The 18,336-nt window shown below is 41.0% G+C and overlaps 2 protein-coding genes across 2 annotated transcripts; one reads left to right on the top strand and one right to left on the bottom strand.

Moving 5' to 3' along the window:
- Positions 1-2,252: 2,252 nt before the first annotated feature.
- LOC128380565 (calcium-binding protein P-like) lies at positions 2,253-5,505 on the bottom strand. The gene is made up of 2 exons (XM_053340430.1): positions 5,422-5,505; positions 2,253-4,573 (listed from the first exon to the last, which is right to left on the bottom strand). Exon 2 carries the CDS (start codon positions 4,564-4,566, stop codon positions 3,034-3,036), a length of 1,533 nt encoding a protein of 510 aa, XP_053196405.1. The 5' UTR covers positions 4,567-4,573; positions 5,422-5,505; the 3' UTR covers positions 2,253-3,033.
- Positions 5,506-8,011: 2,506 nt separating this feature from the next.
- LOC128380551 (protein phosphatase PTC7 homolog) lies at positions 8,012-17,253 on the top strand. Its single transcript, XM_053340408.1, has 6 exons — positions 8,012-8,522; positions 10,135-10,314; positions 11,745-11,943; positions 13,823-13,946; positions 14,069-14,198; positions 14,465-17,253. The coding sequence occupies exons 1-6, from the start codon at positions 8,321-8,323 to the stop codon at positions 14,521-14,523; spliced, it is 894 nt and encodes a 297-aa protein (XP_053196383.1). The 5' UTR covers positions 8,012-8,320; the 3' UTR covers positions 14,524-17,253.
- Positions 17,254-18,336: the final 1,083 nt, after the last annotated feature.

The raw sequence follows: 18,336 nt of genomic DNA, 5'->3' as shown, positions 1-18,336 counted from the left end.
TAACATGCTGGTGTCAAGCAGGTGTAATGTTTACTGTGTCCACAATCTTGTGAGCATTCAAACTTGTCCTACTTATTGCTAAACACAAAGGACCAACCGACCCAACATTGACTTATTTTAGGCCAACTACATTTTTTACTTAATTTTCCATTATCTGACTACTAGATGTATCAAAGCTTTGGCTTAAATAATGATTAAAGTTTCCCATTTCAGAAATCTCATCTAAGGAATGGCGGACAAACTGCATTCAAGACAAACTGTTTGAACTGCAAGTAGCTGAAGTGGTCTTTGGTTCACTCCCCTCATGCTTGACTGTTTTATTAATCTAATATTTAATAAAGATTCAAATATATAATAAGCAAGAATGTATGATTGTGTTTGTGAAATGAGGCAAGGGAAACTCTTATTTTTTTCACATTTTTTATTTAACATACACATTCATGACAAACCACATTAAAGCATGTTAGTCATATCAGCTAATGAATAACTCAAAGCGCTTACAGTTGCAAGTCAAAACCAGAAGACGGACATATTATTTCAGTATGAACTCAATGACACATATCCAGAATATCCAATCCTGAAGGGAAATAAGTGCACTTTACAGATATTCTACAGCCTAGTTTGTATGAAAATGTCAAACTGTAATTTCAAATTGAATAAAAACATTTTGCCACAACCCTGGATGGAATATTAAAACTGATTTACAAGGATATTAAAATAGTTAAAGAGAAATGTGCAGTACAAGTGGCTGGATAGAAACCAAATCAAGGACCATCACAATAAAATGGAGCATTACAAATATTCGGGCAGCACAACAATTGACTTTTTATTTTGACTTTACATATACTGCAAGTTATATCTGCCACAAAATACAGACTTTAAGGAGTGCAGGAGTACTCTGGCAGTTTGAAATAACCAATAATCATCATCAATTTGATGAGCAAAATGAGCTAGGTGGCATCATTGAGAGCATACAAATTTAATTTATTAGTAAAGCCAAATAAAGGAAAAAACATCTGAAATTATATCATACACAAACTAATAAAGTCCAGATAACACTAAATGCAGCCTAAACTAACCAAATAAACTAAATACAGCAGTCAAATAAAACATCTGAGTTACAAACTAATTTTCCAAGTCATTATTTGAGAGGCACACACAATGACAGCCAGGGGAGGCTAGAGTGGGAATTACAGGGATTTAAAAAGCCCATCAACACCTGACCTATGACTGCGGATCTCATTGAGTTATGGGAAGATGAGAGAGATTAGAGAAAAACACAGACATGCTGCCCAGCTCACTACCAGGCAGTCTGGATAGTCTGGAAAATGTGAGTCTCTCTGTAAACTTAAGAATACGCCTGGAAAAATGAAACCAAGGTTGGCAGCAGCTAAATCTTCCAACCCAGACAGCAGTATGACTGTATAATGTGACAGTGCAGCAACAACAGCAGGAATATAAAGTATACACCCTTTTTCTCTTTGTATTGTATTCCATTTACAATCCCCCTTTCCATGTTAAGCCAGTGTTTCCAATTAGTTAGCTGGAGCTAGGAAGCAAGAATCTGAGATTAAAGCATTGAATTGTTGTGGACGTCCTCAGCTGACAAAATTAATTAAATCAAATCCCAGCTTCCACCGGGCTCGTACTGCACAGATTAAAAGCGACAACAAGTGCACCTATTAGTCTTGACGGCCACGAAACCACTCATTTTTCTGTACATCAGAGGACACATGTTCTTTTTCTGTCGAGGGCTATTACATGAAATCTAGGATTTTACAGTCAGCTGAACTACAAACAACATGTGAGTACCACATACCCGAGCAGAAGGGATTACTTCCTCTGAGGATGTTCTTCAAACACATTTGATTTTCCCGTCACACCAGGGTTAAACTGTTTATTGTGGGATAGTAAACCATTTGTCCAGAGGGAAGCCCTCAGTTCTTAAACAGATGTCTATGGTTTAAAGGATGTTTACTAATGTATTGGTTATGAGAGAAGTCAGATTTAATAATGGATTAAAGGACTCATTCAGGGAAATATTGTTCAATTATTTAACAGCATTAGGGATAAATATTTGCACCATGATGTGCAAATACATTATCTTGTGACCATTTAATTGCCTCGCAAAGCCAAACACTAAACCACGTCGCTCACAATGGATGGCTTCACAGACCCATTACTGTGTTGACCAATCTCTTAGACAAATTTATTCCTCCTTTCTCATTGATAACTCACCTAAAATTGGTGGGGGGTGTGGCGGGGTGTCCCTTTTCATCTTTAAGTCCATTAATGAGGCGCCCTTAGAAACAATAGGTGTCTGAAAACCAACTGAAGCAATTATGTCTTATTTAGTTCCCTTTTCCAAACATCACAGTACATCCTTTGCTACAATCTGGAAATCTGCTCTGAAAGTCCACTTTTAATCAGTTCAGTTTCCTTAAAAGCTGAAAAACACTGAAAATTAAAGTTCCTTCCATTTAAGCATATTAAAGCTACTGGAAAATCAGCCAGTTAGATTGTTCAGTACAGATGAAAGGGTGGATGGATGATGTTATGGTGTTAGTTGGATGTTTCTGTACATATATAAAATTCTTAGTGTCACATTCCTATTTTACACAGTAGTAGATATATATTGACGTAATACATTTCCACAAAAACTGAAATAAAATAACCTGAACATGTCTCTATGCATTCAGTGCTTAATAATGAGGATTGAAAAAGTGCAAATAACAGAGGTGCAAAATGAATTCTTGAAAAAAAAAAAGTAGTGCAGCTTGTACAACATAAATCTGATAGTTTAACTTTAAAATCCAACTCCTCTTAAAATGTATTCATTTACTTAATATGTACACGCCAACATTTTGTAACCTTTTGTGGGTTTTCTCTGGTGATATTAACCCAAAGATCTTGAAAGCATACCTCAATTGTTAGTGTGATGGAGAAGATTTAGGTTAGCACTATGGGGATGTGCAGGTATAATAAAGGACATAGGATCCACACAGGATGTGATGAAAGTAAAGATTATTATTCTCACTGGAGCAGGAGCATGCTGAACACAAGCATCAGGAGGGATGAGAAAAGCTGAATCATCCCATAGCTCAGGGGACTGCTGCGACTTGGCTGGTACTGTGGCTCCGCTTTTCGTTCCTGGAGGAAACGCTCGGAGTAGACCATGTACTGCTCAACACAACGCCGGGCCTTCATTTGCTCAATTAAGGCAGGGTATCCAATCTCCTCAATGCTGACGGTGTCATCATCCTCTTTGTCGCCTCCACTCTGACTGTTATTAGAAGGAGAGCTGGTGCCCTGATCTTTAAGAGGGACAGTCCTGTTCATACAGGAATCCATGAATTTTTCATAAGACTCTGCCCGTGGTGGAGGCTTGTACTCGTAGTCACGACCAAAGTCCTTTTGATCGGTGGATTTGGTGCCATAACGACGATACATGTAGTTGTTGTAGTAGTACTCTTCTTCAGGACTGCGGAAATTGAAATGTGGTCGAGGGAAACGCCCCAGTCCATACCCAACAGCCATTCCAGCCACAGCACCAACACCTGCAGCCAACACAGCTTTCTTGGCAAAACCTGAAGACTTGGGTTTGTATCCCATAGTCTCCACAGAACGAGAGAAAGGAGAGCCTCCCATCCCATGACCACCATATCCATAGCCTCCTCCACCAAAGCGGGGACTGAGAATCTTATTGTTTGGGTTCCAGTTGGGGTAACCACCTGGGTAACCACCCGCGTAACCCCCCGCTGGATTCGCAGCAGGCGCACCCCAACCCTGTCCTGTATTTCCCCCTCTGACTGGATAACCACCCCCTGGGTACTGGTTAGGATAGCCTCCTGCAGCTGGGTAGCCTCCTGCAGCTGGGTACCGGTTAGGATAGCCTCCTGCTGCTGGGTAGCCTCCTGCTGCTGGGTAGCCTCCTGCTGCTGGGTAGCCTCCTGCAGCTGGGTAGCCTCCTGCAGCTGGGTTCCGGTTAGGATAGCCTCCTGCTGCTGGGTATCCACCTGCTGCTGGGTATCCACCTGCTGCTGGGTAGCCTCCTGCTGCTGGGTAGCCTCCAGCAGGTGGATATTGATTTGGATAATTCCCTCTCGCTGGGTTTTGGTTGGGATAACCTCCAGCAGCAGGATAACCACCTGCAGCTGGATAGCCGCCAGCAGGGTTCTGGTTTGGATAGCCGCCAGCAGGGTTCTGGTTTGGATAGCCGCCAGCAGGGTTCTGGTTTGGATAACCTCCAGGGTTTACTCTACCAGCATTCTGGTTGGGGTTACTACCGACTCCTGGATTATTGGCTGGTTTTTGTTTGGGATATCCTCCTTGATTTGTATTGCCTGCTCCCGGATAAGGGTAGCTTCCACCAGAAGGATAAGGATTGGTGTTTCGGTTGGAAGTGCTTCCAGGTTTAGATTGTGTCCCCTTGTTGCTGGTAGATGAGGTCCTGGTGCTGGTCCTGCTGCTGCTGCTGCTGCTACCCCTTTTAGCCCATGTCAATTCAGTAGTCAGGAGAGACATAATGAGAAGGGACAGGAGCACTGTCTCACACCGCCTCCCCATGATTGCCCTAAAGACAAGTGCTCATAGGTTATAATCATGAAAGTATCAAACATAGCCCTGCTCTTATGAAACACTTTTTTTTTTAATCAACTATGGATTACACATTTAAATTATTCTATAGGGCATATAACCTAGCAGCACATCATCTCATTAACCCTCCTGTTGTGCTCCCGGGTCAAATTGACCCATCTGTTTTGACTCTTCCTTCCTTCCCTCCTTCCTTTCTTCCTTCCTTCCTTCCTCCCTCCTTCCTACCTTCTTTCCTTCCTCCGTCCTTCCTTCCTCCCTTCCTTCTCTCCTCTGTCCTTCTTTCCTTCCTTCCTCCCACCCTCCTACCTTATTTCCTCCCACCCTCCTACCTTCCTTCTTTACTTACTTCTTTCCTCCGTCCTTCCTTCCTTCCTTATTTCCTTTCCTCCCTTCCTTCCTTCCTCCATCCCCCTTTCTTCCTTCCCTCCTTCCTCCCTCCCTCCCTCCCTCCTTTCCTTATTTCCTTGACTCGAACACAACAGGAGGGTTAAATCATTGATCGTAATAAAAATTCTAAGATATTACAGTTGAGCATTTCTGTTATTCTTTTATAATTTCGGATAATGAAAAAGAAACAAACAACAAAAAAAATAAATGCGAGCCTCAACGACTATAAGCATATCTTACAAGACTTATTTATTTTCCCGTTAATGCAGAGGGTAGAGTACGCGAACAAACCACTGCATCATTGTCACCCTATCAGGCCTAGAGACACTGAGCCACTATAATCATGGTGTAACGGGCATTAGGCCGCTTTGTTTTATAGACTACACGCTCAGAAATACATAACATTATAACATCAAATATAAATGAATTATCTCTTACCAGTAATTGGGGGTTTGTCCGAAAGCTTCGATGGAAATTCAATAATAATAATGCGTGTTATCCCGTCGCTCCCTCTTGGCCCAGTGCATGGGCTCTGCGTTGGGTTTGGATGGGGTGCGCTCGTTTATACGTCCGGTTGGGGGAAATATGGGGGGCGGGGGACTGCAGTGACTCCGCATTCTGTTGATCAATATATCAACTATCAAGCGTAAAATAATAAAAACAAAAGGGTTGTTTCAGAAAACGTGCGTGCTTGCTAACGAGCATATAGCCTACAATATAATTTTGTATGCACCTAATTTATGGCCATCTACAATTAGCTGGCTAACTGTAACTCTAGCATAACTGATGGTCAATCAAATCAATCAGTCAAACTGTGTTTAACACAAACAGAAAAAAAGTAATAAAAACAGAAACTGAGGAAACTCTATCATATCTCTCATGAAGCTGTAGTGAGGAAACACCAGCTGTAGGAATTTTTTTAAAAGTATTAAAAAAACATATAATAAGGAAGAAATAAATTAAAAGTCACTATAGAATAAAGTGAGTATAACCAGAAATGTTAGGAGGGGTATTAAAAGGAAAAAATATAAAATTAATGTACTTCTACTTATGTACTTATATCCATTAACATTCATGTTCTATTAATGCATTCAATAACATAAACTTCTTCCCCGGAGTTGTCTGTGCTTTCTGGTCTCACAGATAATCTGGGCCTGTAGACGTCCGGATGACAGATTCCAGTCCTGGACCTTCTAGCTTCATTGTTGATTTTCATTGTGCTTCTCTCCTCTATCCTTCCTTTCTCTCCTCTACCCCAACCGGTGGAGGCAGATGGCCGCCCACTTCTGAGTCTGGTTCTGCCTGAGGTTCCTTCCTGTTAAAAGGGAGTTTGTTTCTTGCCACTGCTGACAAGTGCTTGCTCATGTGGGAATGTTGGGTCTCTTTAAAGTTAAAACCTGAAGAATTCGGTTTAGAACCTGCTCTATGTGTAAAGTGCCTTGAGATAACTTTGTTGTGATTTGGCGCTATACAAATAAAGATTGATTGATTGATTGATTGATTCCCAAATTAACTTTCATTTATTCTGCAATTCCACATAATATTCCAGAGAAACAGTTTAATTACATAAATTAATCCTTTTCATGGTTCTCATGGAAAGATGAAAAAACTGACTAAAACTGACTAAAATCAGTGGGAAAAGAGTTTGCTGCTCCTAGGACCAAAGGTGGGTTAGGAATACTAGATGTGTATGTATATTACTTGGCTTACAGATGTGTTTTTCCAATACTGGTGGTAAAACTTTCTCTAATGACATGGAAAAATAAAAGCATTGAAGAGCAAGGTCAGTAACTAAAAGAATAAACCAATTTGGTTTAAATGATTAAAATTTCCAACTGTAAACCAATTTGCAGCTGCCATCTATTTTGTGTAATTATACACTCCAGCAGGGAGAGTATATGATTGTATATAAAACATTACTCTGGTGAGATTTAAACTATTCAATTTCAAGATGCAGCCAGAGGAATCCTCTCCATTGATTGTATTGATTATTATATTGTTCCTTTTTTTTTACTGCAGTGAAAGATCTGCGAGTACCTCTCACAACAGACCAGTGAGAGTCTACTGAGTCATGATCTCCCTTATAAATCATGTCAGCGTCCATGAAAAACACCTGAACTTAGATGTTGGTGGGCTTAATGGGAACACTTACCCTAACAGCTGAAAACATTGGTTAGAAAATTAGAAAAGTAATCAAAAAACAATCAAATGTAATAAGTTACATTACTTTCATTAAGTAATTGAAATAGTTACATTACTTGTTACATTTTAAATAGGGTAACTAGTAATCTGTTCTCTCTGGTCACGACACTCTCCTCTCTTCATCAGTCACCAACCTTGGTGGAAGAGTTGACCCTCAACTCACTTTTGAAGCCCATATCAAACACCTCTGCAAGATCTCCTTTCTCCCCATCTCAGAAATATTGCCAAAACACCTCAGCACCATGGGTGATCGGGCCTTCTGTTCTGCTGTCCCTCATCTGTGGAACACTTTTTTTTAAAAAGGACTTAAAACATTTCTTTTTCATAGAACTTTTGTATTTTAATTATTATTTTATGATGTTTTGTTTTGTTTTTGTTTTGATTTTTTTATCTGTATTGTAGCACTTTGAGTTTTGTTTTTCAAATGTAAAGTGCTTTATAAATACAATGTATTATTATCATCATTATTATTATTATTATTATTACGTTTCCAAAGTAACCTTCCCAATTCTGCTTGTAAAACTAACTAAACTAAACATACATTTAAAAAAAATACTAAATAAAAATAAAAACTAATGAAAATGTCTAACAACTCTGGTGCACAGGGCTACCTTGTTTTCACATATTATGACATTAATACAATACAATGTGGGCCTTTCATTGGATGTCCCGGTGCTTAAAACAAGTGCACCTCTAACGCCTACGTAACCTCCACAGTCCTCCCAGAGCGTCCTCCCCCTGCGCCGGTCTTTGATTGGCTGATGCAGGTGTAGCCGTGACGTCAGGGTGGTAGACCGTTAAACACTCGTATGTACTTGCAGCGCTCCGTCTGGTAACGAGAGGAAACATGTCGGTAAGCGGTGAGCCCAGCGGAGGAGCCGCCTTCATGAAACCCACAGCTGGAACTTAGAAAGAGCTTTGAGTGTCGAGACGGTGTTGTTTTAATCGTGATTAGAGCAACGTCTGGAGCTACGTTACTATTTCACGGGAGCTGCGGTCGTGGTTGAATGGACGGGTAGATACGTCAGCCGGGGGATTGAAGAAGAAGTAGCCGAGCAGGTCGGTGCCCGGTGCGGGGAAAGAGGGAGAGAGAGACGGGGGCTTAAATCAAGACGGGGTTGCTCCTTGCTGGGGGATGTTATCCGTACTGTCTTATGGCAGACTGGTAGCCAGGGCTGTCCTGGGTGGACTCTCTCAGACGGACGGTCGGGACTACAGCCTGGTCTCAGCCAGTTATGGCTTCGGGAAAGATTTTCGCAAGGGGATCCTGAAGAAAGGGATGTGCTACGGGGACGATGCCTGCTTCATAGCGCGGCACAGGAGCGCGGATGTCCTGGGTAAGCTCTCCTTTGTGTATAAAAGAGTGTCGCTATGCTCCGGGTGACCTTCAGTGATCTGTCCTACACGTGCGGATGAAAACACAGCATCCCCCACCCCTTCCTCCCCAACTTTTACCCCCTTTGTACAGTCTCTATATCCGCTATCTTAATCTAACTTGAAGCCGGGTGTATGCGTGCAGGGGACCCACTGAAGCTGCAGTCCCGTCATGTTGTGCATTAAGTGTATGAAGTGCATTATGTGATGTCAGCGGGTGATTTTGACGTGAAACACCAGATGACCTTTCACCTATATGAGCTCCAGCTGGCGAATACGCAGCGGTGCCGCAAGATACGAAACGCATCAAAATAGAAGAAGTAGGTTAGCTTAAGTTAAGATGGAAAGTGTTGTAAACTCTCATATTACAGCGCGTTAAAGTGAACACGACAATGTCTTGCAAAGGTCAATATGGTTGTGCAAGGAGGCAGCCATATTGCTATTAGCTTAGCTGAACTCGGTTGCTTTGTCCTCGCCGCCCAGCTGACAGGAGGGTAAACACAGGCAAAGGGTGCTCACGTGGCGGGGGCCGAGACACATGCGGTGTCTTTTTATGGGTTTCATAAACATTGTACAGTCTTTAATGTTAAGGGAAATAATTAGAAGTATAAAACTGCCTGCTCTGAGTATTACGCCCCCCTCCCCATCGCTCCACATGGCAAGCGGAAGTCTGTAGTAAAGTCGATAGTGATAGTGTTAAAACATTATCATGGAAACACATCATCGACGTTTTTTAACACGAGGATGCGGAAGGAAATTTCGGGGTGATTCCTAGGATGAGTTTTGTGTTTTTAGTTCCTTGTTTGTGGCAGAAAGAAAAGTGAAACTAACTCGAGCCTGTTTTTCTCACAGGGCATGGAAACTATTTTTGACATGAATATTTTCACTTACATACAGTATTGACTTACAATGTTCTGTTATTTCTGTCTTTAAAGGCAAATGTCAGTCAACTCAGTGAACAGTGAATCAAAATAAACATTATATTGAGCTCATTGACAGAGTGCATAGTAAAAAATGCAGCCATTTACCATAAAATAACTGAGAAGTGTGCTTTTATGAGAATTGTTATAGTGTGTTATTATCATCATACATATTTTGTCATAGTTCTACAGCTCTGAAATCTAGAAATCCTTGTTTTTAAAAGTCCAAAAGCCTTTGTTTTTGCTTTGCCACCTTCTCCATGGCTCTTGAGCTTCACACTACCGATATCCAGTAAAGTACACTGGTTAATTCTGACATATCACTTACATAGTTACATCTGTTTTTCAACAATTTATTCCATTATGTGAATATTTCTAAAAGCGTGATTGGGTTATCCACCACAACAGCTGTAGTCAGGACCGGCTGTGGTCATATTTTCAGACTGGAAGTGATTTAAATCGGAACCCAAACCGACCATTGCAGCACCATTATTTGAAGGGATGGCAGGAACAGGCCTGATTAATAATTCAACCATGCATCTGAAATTGTTGAATGCCAGAATCGTTGTCAGCATAAACTCTCTTTTTTTGGTGGTTGGACAATACCAAAAATAACAACTAAACTACAATTCATATTCCCATTTTTGTAAACCAGGTGTAGCAGATGGTGTAGGTGGCTGGCGTGACTATGGAGTCGACCCGTCTCAGTTCTCCGCCACTTTAATGAGAACGTGTGAGCGACTGGTGAAGGAGGGACGCTTCACGCCCAGTAATCCAGTGGGTATCCTGACCACTGGCTACTATGAGCTCTTACAGAACAAAGTTCCCCTGCTAGGTGAGTACACCACGACTCAGGACCCCCACAGAGACGACGCATTACAGTACACACACAGTCACTGGTGGGGTGAGTCATGCCTCCTATGTGAACGGCCATAATCGTAGAAATAAATAACATAGCCGCAGGATGAGTCAGACTGTGAGAAGCGACCTTGGTAAGAGAGATACAGAATATATAATACCAAGAACCATACTTGTATAAAAGTGCATAAATGGATCAAATAATATGCTAATAAGTGTAATGCTTTTAATTTCTCTTGCAAATTAAAACTGTAAACAGTGATTTATTAATGCAAGGTTTTTATTAAATAAGACAAATACATGTAGATTCTGCTCAATGATGTAACACCAATGAGGTTACTAATTCGACTTGCTCAGGCCTTATTTTGTGACGCATACCACTAGCAAGTTGACCTCACATTTTCCTTTAATGCATGGTGGATATTTTGCTTCATACCAGAGCTCCAAAAGGTCAAGAATCCATCTGTAACTGACACTGCAGGATGGTTGAAGCAATTTTTAAAAGCAAGGACATGACAAACATGTGACCAAGGTCACATTTCTTCTCAGACTCGGTGACCCTCACCAACAGCCAAAACAGACACTTAATTTTTACACACACACACACACACCCCCCCCTCGTGTCACGACATTTATCAAATGGTCTATTTTTATGTTGGAAAGTTGTGACAGGGTATGCGCTTGACCTTCCCTGCTCAAGGTTACTGGGACTGGCTCCCAAAGCTGCAGTCACTGGGGATCTAGGACATGACCCTTAGGATTGAGGACATGTGTTTTTCCTCTTTTGGTGCAAGGGTTGCCTAATAATGTCAGTTTCATCCACAAGTGAAGCATCAAATTCCAAAAGGAAGGTGCACAAAAAGGTGACGATGTACTGGTGTTGCAACATTCTGCCTCCACAGAGTGAAGTGAAACACAGATTCTTTTCCTCCTGAATGGAAAAGAGATGTTAGAGCTGCAACAGTTAGTCGATTAATCAATTAGCCCATTGATGGAAATTAATCTCCAACTGATATTGATAGTCTAATAAATGTTTTTGGTCATTTTCTTAAGAAGAAAATACCGAAATTCTCGAGTCACTAAAATTAATTTGAAACCTATGAATATTTTTCTGGTTTCTTTCGTCCTCACTGATTAGTAAACTAAATAAATTTGGGTTTGAGGATGTCACCTTGGGTTTTGGGAAACGGTAATCAACATTTTCCACCATTCTGACATTTTATAAGTCGCCGTATTCAACATTAATCAGTAAGAAAAGCATCGAAAGAAATCAGTGAGAAAATATAATTGAATTTTCACTTGTATCCTCACTTGAAATGCAGACATCACTTTCTTTCCTAGTGTCCTCCCATCAAGCTCTGCCTTCTACATATTTATAGCTTTATTGTTTTCTTGCTCTGTTTACAGGGAGCAGCACAGCCTGTATTGTAGTTCTGGATCGACGGAGTCACCGGCTACACACATGTAACCTTGGTGACTCGGGCTTCCTGGTGGTTCGGGGAGGAGAGGTGGTTCATCGCTCAGATGAGCAACAGCACTACTTTAACACACCCTTCCAGCTGTCCATCGCTCCACCGGGAGCTGAAGGGGTGGTGCTCAGTGACAGGTCAGTGCTCCCACCTCTCGTATAAGTAATTAATTGTAGCTCACTGGTTGTGTTAAAACCTGCTTCATCTGCTCATGTGGATAGCAAATGTAGTTGTAGTTGGAACTTTGGGAAAATGATTGCAGATAAAACAAAAGCTGCTTTGGTTTCACTCTTCAGTGTGTGCAGTATGCAGGTGTACACAGGTCTGCTGGCCAATTTATGCTATGCTACTGCAGAGCTGATCATTTTTTAATATCACCTGCATGGAAAATCCTAATCTCCTCTTCCAGTTCTTTGAGTTTATTTATATTCCAGTGAATTTAAAGGTAGATATTTCATCTTTTGTAATCATCACAATCTAATAAAATCCTACACTCATCAGCATGTCAACATATGAACATCCAGAAAGGAAGCTAGCAGGTTTACAGCGTCAGTTCGATATTTGAAAACTATTTGTATGGTTGTAATGCTCCCATAAAAAAATCTTTGACAGGGGCATTATGTTCATTTCATCATGTGACTTAACTAGGTTTGCCACAAAGAGTTTATACAGAGAACTTACACAGATCTTCCTCAAATTTAGTTTTCGCTGTGCTCAAACAGCTGTAGAAACTAAACATTGACTGCATAGTATCACAATTTTTTGGATGTGAAGTGAAGAAGTTGCATCACTCCCGATTAAAAGTAACGCAGTATTCATGCAATTGGGGATGATTTTGGCCATGCAGATCATTTAAAGTCTGGCTCTGTATAAAAAAGGCTGGCCCGTTTTTAAAAATTGAATTGGTTTGAGTTGGCAGATTTGGCGTCAGTTCCCATCAAAGAATCAGGACAGGAGAGGATCCTCAGCTCAAAGGATTTGTTCTAGACAGTGCAACGGACATACATATGTCAGGGTAGGACACTTAAGAGGGTGATTATGTGTTTGTTCTAGAAAAGAGAAGTGGTAGTATATATACAAGAAGAGCAGTTGTGAATTTCAAAACAATAAAGCTATTTACTGTAGCCTTTAAAATCTAATCACAAGTGAATATAACTCCTAGCGAGCTAAGTGAATAACTCATAAATGCAACACCCCTCCCCCCTTTGGCTGTACTAAATTAAGAGTATATAAATTACTGAACACATTTAAAGGTACCACAACTGTAGCACAGTGGCAACACAAAATGGCAATCATGAGGTGCTCTCCACACAAATTGGGGCAAAAGCAATACAATTCCATACATTATAAACAAGCCCAAAGAACCAAATCATAAATGCTGAATAAAGACACTGAGGGAACATGAAAACAACTACTTCTTGTGGTCATTCACACCAAACAGTGAGAGTCGCTCTGTCTGGTATCGTTCCTTAACAAGGAAAGGCGGGGGTTTTCACACTTTACAAGGTGTGTCTGGACAAAATATCTCAAGCACAAGCATGCACACAGGCTTTCCAGACTATTCAGATAAGTGCCACAATTTGCCCGTGACAATGGCAGCTTTATTAACAAAGGCTAAACCCTTTTCTAATCCATTAATGAGGCATTATTCATTCATTCTTTTTATTTCCCACGTAAAGCTTGTTGACCAACCAAACATTTCTCTTTAGGTGCCTTTTTATGATTCTGGTGTATCACTTAAGAATAAAAAGCCTCAAGATGAAGCGGTAACATAAGGTTAAAGGCTCCCAGGAAATAAACTCAGGTCTCGGGCACGGCACCAACAAGCCTTTCTGTGTCTGGCAAGGACAGGCTGCTTTCGAGTCAGGTGTCGGATTAAATGCCCACAGATTTGGTAGAGTAACTTCTGACCTGCTTTACTTCGTACTGGAAAATGTTGACAGCAGCCCAGACGCAGTGTGCTCCTGTTTCACGCGTGACTGATCTTGCCATGCCCCCTTTCCCCCCTCCCCCCAGTCCTGACGCAGCTGATAGCTCCTCTTTTGACGTGCAGCTCGGTGACATCATCCTGACTGCGACCGATGGCCTCTTTGACAACATGCCGGACTACATGATTCTTCAGGAGCTCAAAAAACTCAAGGTGTCACTTCTTATATCAGCTTACTCATAATCCTCACACGTGTGTCAATACGTCATAAATATATTTAGATACATGTTGTGTTCTTCACATTTTAATGCTTGTAGTTTTTTTTCTCATTTCAGACTACAAACTATGACAGCATCCTGCAGACCGCACAGAGTATTGCAAAGCAAGCTCACGACCTTGCCTATGATCCCAACTATATGTCCCCTTTTGCACAGTTTGCCTGTGACAATGGCCTGAATGTAAGAGGTGAGTAGATTCCTCAGATGTTTCCCTTTTTAACGCGCAACATTTAATATAGTACATATAGTTCAGATGTTATTAAATGTCTTAATCACAACGTAAGAGAATATGTTTATATTGACACCTAGTTTAGCCATTTGTCCAGAGCAAAATAAAACAGGAACTTCCTTTTGAGTAAGTGGGCTCAAAATAGCCCACCCAAGCCTACTTCACATGAACAGGTGATGATGTTTTGGCACGGTTCCTCACACTCTTTTTGTCTTGCTCTGCAGGAGGGAAGCCGGACGATATCACGGTGCTGCTGTCCATTGTGGCTGAATATACAGACTAAAAAAGCATGTGTGAGAGTGTGTGTATGTGCACTTCTCTGGGGCTGATTCTTCCTTCCCGACTGCCCAAGTCTTCCACCTGCAGTCCTCCCAAAATGCACTGCGTCCCGTGGGCCGAGAGAGAGAGAGAGGCCCACCAACACAACACACACACTCCTCACCACGGGGGGGAGCCGACGTCCACCCGTGTACATTTTGTTTTCTCCCTCGTTTTTGTTTTGGTGCTTGAATGGTTGAGGGGAAGCAGGCAGCTAGGACATTTTTTCATGTTGATCATGACGCAGGAGGAGATGAGTACAGCGGGCTGGGGGGAATGCCTTTCAGTCTCCCATGTCTCATTGCATGGCATCAACACTTTTTAGGTACTTAAAGATGGTTTGATTTGACCGAACAGGAATCAGGCTGAGAGGGCCTTAAGATCCAGTTGCCCTCGTGTAGAAAAAGACGGTTTTGTAAAAAGGAGTAAGCCATGGTTTGGGAGTCCCTTGAGTGTAGTGATAGTTGACTTATTGAACCCAGCTATCTGTCTCTGTTGTTCCACTTGTTAATCTGTTCCATGTTGTTAAGGTGTTTTGAATAAAGCGTATAGATGGGCTGAGGAAGCTGACGTCAGGAATAGATGGGGGTTACTAGACAAAGAAATGTAAAGAGTTGGGTTTGGGAATGTGAACCACGGAAGAGTTAATTGCTTTTTTGCTTAGAGAAATCCAAGCAGAAACACTTATTAGAGCCAACATGTGATGGTTAATCAGGTTTCGTCTCTTGGCTGAGGAATCTGTCTTTTGCGCACATCCGGATAAGTTGTAAATATATTTGTTTCTAGGTCTACGTCTTGGCCTTTTTATGTTGTCTTTGCTTTGGTTGTTGAAAGCAAAGAGCTATAACGTCACTATGGCGGAAGGTGTACACATGCATTCATAAATATATTTTCTTGTATAGATGTCAATCTTGAAGTGAGCTTTATCAACCCCACACTTCCACTTGCTGAAACGAACAACACATTTGCTAACATATTTGAGATAGACGGCTGCGGCAGTTGTGCGGTAGGAAAGATTTTTTGAAAAACGTGTGCGTGTGTGTGAGTTGTATACATGTGAGAAGTTGTAATTTGGACATGTGTTGTATTTAAATGTTAATGTTTATCTCACAAAGCTAAAGCTAGCATCTGGTAATGCTTACAATTGCAATGATAGGTCAGGTTTGAATTTAAAGGAAGAGATGTATTTTTTTAACGTTACTTGGTTTTAAAGGTAAAGTTTGAAGTGTCTGCTGATATGAGTGATGGATGACAAAAAGATCCAGCTATCTTAACAAGAATCGTGTATGTGTGTGCGCGTGTGTGTGTGTGTGTGTGTGTGCGTGTGTGTGTGTAATTTATTTTTATTTCTGTTTCTCAGTTCCGTATTTCCCCTTTACATTTGTTTGCTGCTTCTCTTTTGTAATGTGTGTGTGTGTGTGCATGTGCATATGACTTGATGTGATTTATACGAACATAGGTCGCCATGATTGTAAAAGGGTGCATGTAAATGTGTGTGCTGGTTTAAATCGATGACATTAATCAAAGACATTGGTAATACTGTCCTGCTCATGTTGTTGTTTAACACTTCACTCCTTCACTCCAGTGGTTCGAACAGTGTCTTCACAGTTTAAAAGCAGGTGCACCAAAGACACATTTTCTTTGTGTATGTCATTACGCTCTGTTGTCACAAACGTCATGCAGCAATACTGTAAATTCCTCGTGCTCAGAATCTTGGCAAGATGGAAAGTAGTGTGGATGTAAATGTTCAGAAAGACATTAAGATGTTTCTTTGCTTATAGTTGTTTGATCAGAACAAAGGTTGCGTTGTATGTGTAGGTTATCTGTAACAAAAGTATAAGACAGGTTTATGAAACCAAAGAAGGAAAGCCATATATAAATACATGATTAGGGCAATGCTGTGTAAGCCCTGATGTAAAGATAACATTGTGTTGGTGGAGACCAATATTGTCACTGTGTTATTCATCTATCATGGTAGAAAGTGCACAACTGCTGCCACTGGTCCTGCATGTTTCTTTCATTTGAAGGAAGGATGCTACAAACAGTTCATATGTGATGGCAGGAGTACAACACTTGAAAGAGTTTGTCTTCTCCAATGACCACATTTTACATGAATTCAAAATTTTACTACACCATTATTTGGATATTCGCTGTCAAACTATCTGTACTGTCCTTTTTGCATGATTTCTGTCTTATCTATTGGCGCCACTTTGCAAAGTTTATTTCACACAGTAGTCTGTTTCTGTATTTTTGAATGGTTTGTGTATAAAGGCTCTGAGCTTGTATTTACTTCAAAGATAGCCCTATATTTGACAGAATGATGTTAACCTATATGCACAAAGAGGGGGGGTGTTGGTGCTGTGAACTTAAAGTGTGAGGGTGAGCACAGTTTCAGCCTTAACAAATAGATAGACCTGTAATCAAGAGGCCTTTCCTGTCATTGCAAGCTTGTCTCGTCTCGGCCACGTCGCCTGGTGTTTTGATGTTAACAAAATCTGCCCCCATCTTTCTCTCCTGTAAAGCAGTTCTCAAAGGTGCTTCTGCAGTCTGTACGGTATGATTGTCCTATTTCCAGCAAGCGATGTTTGTGCGTGTGAAAGATACACCTATGTATACAGTGTAACAATGCAGGTCTAATTCATGTAAATATGTTTTAAAAAATGTACAATATTTAAATAAAGAATCTAGTATTTATACAAAATCAGTTTGAGTGGTTTCATGATGCCATGTTGTGTGTGACGAGTTTCATTTTCAGAGACCAATCTAGATCTGCAATGATTAACTATTTTGTAAGAGATTAATTGTTTCAAGTCTTTAAGGAAAATGTACTTGGTAAAACAGTTATTTTCTAGAGATGAATCCCTGCAGCATGTAATCTTTACTACTTTCAAATTTAACATGTAAAGTTAAGCTCTGGAATAAAATTCAGCTCTAAGAGAGCACACAAGCTGTCTGATAAAGGGTGAATACTGTGCCCACTGCCCACATGTGTGACTTTCAGCAGTAGATGGCAGTGGAGACACACAGGATGCCAGGGGATGTTGTGTTTACTAATCTGCTTCCTTGTAGCCACCAGCTAACCTTCATTCCTGCTGACAGCAGTGATTCTGTGTCAGCTGACAGTTGTGTGATGCTAGGTAGCATGCTAGCTTCTGAGTTACAAAGCAGACACTGAACTCCTTTAATGAACCGCATTTGACTCTTTGAATCGTTTATTTGGCTGAAGTATTTTGGTGTTAGCCGAATATTAATTATGTGACCGAGGCGAAGAGGTTTTTTGCCATGAAACAAATGAAACAAATCGTCCTAGCAACGGTAGCTAAGCGGTGTTTCAGATGAACGAGTGACCGTGTTAACTGGTGACTCTCAGCATCGTGGGTCCTCTTAGTGACGTAGTGACAGCGGTCCCAGGTGTCCTCCTGGAAGGCCTTATCAATTTATTGTAATTAATACCTAATTTCTTATATACAGTCTATGATTAATACTCGTCTCTGTCTGCTATCTATGCTTAATTGTGCTCACTAAGAAGCATTCGCCTGTAACATTTCTTATACTGCGGGCCACTTTGCATACGAGTTAACAGTGGCGAGACACTGTTACACGGCCATTATTATCATTATATCATTGTGTCATGTATGATTTTAAAAAGGACCAACGAATATGAATGTTCAGTTTGAGAGAAGGCGTTTAGGAGGACACCTACGTGTTAGTTACGGTCGTCACGAGCAACCGCGGGCGCAGTCACCGATTAACACGGTCACCAGTTTAACCAAAACAC

Source organism: Scomber japonicus, chromosome 19, assembly GCF_027409825.1.
Source record: "Scomber japonicus isolate fScoJap1 chromosome 19, fScoJap1.pri, whole genome shotgun sequence".
NCBI classification, from domain to species: Eukaryota; Metazoa; Chordata; class Actinopteri; order Scombriformes; family Scombridae; genus Scomber; species Scomber japonicus.
Note: the sequence above shows the minus strand (reverse complement) of the source record. Positions and strands in the feature narration are given on the sequence as shown.

Coding starts and splice junctions, on each gene's coding strand:
- LOC128380565 (XM_053340430.1), bottom strand. CDS start 4,566: ATGGGGAGGCGGTGTGAGACAGTGCTCCTGTCCCTTCTCATTATGTCT.
- LOC128380551 (XM_053340408.1), top strand. CDS start 8,321: ATGTTATCCGTACTGTCTTATGGCAGACTGGTAGCCAGGGCTGTCCTG. Junction 10,315..11,744: donor GAACAAAGTTCCCCTGCTAG/GTGAGTACACCA, acceptor CTCTGTTTACAG/GGAGCAGCACAGCCTGTATT. Junction 13,947..14,068: donor AGGAGCTCAAAAAACTCAAG/GTGTCACTTCTT, acceptor TTCTCATTTCAG/ACTACAAACTATGACAGCAT.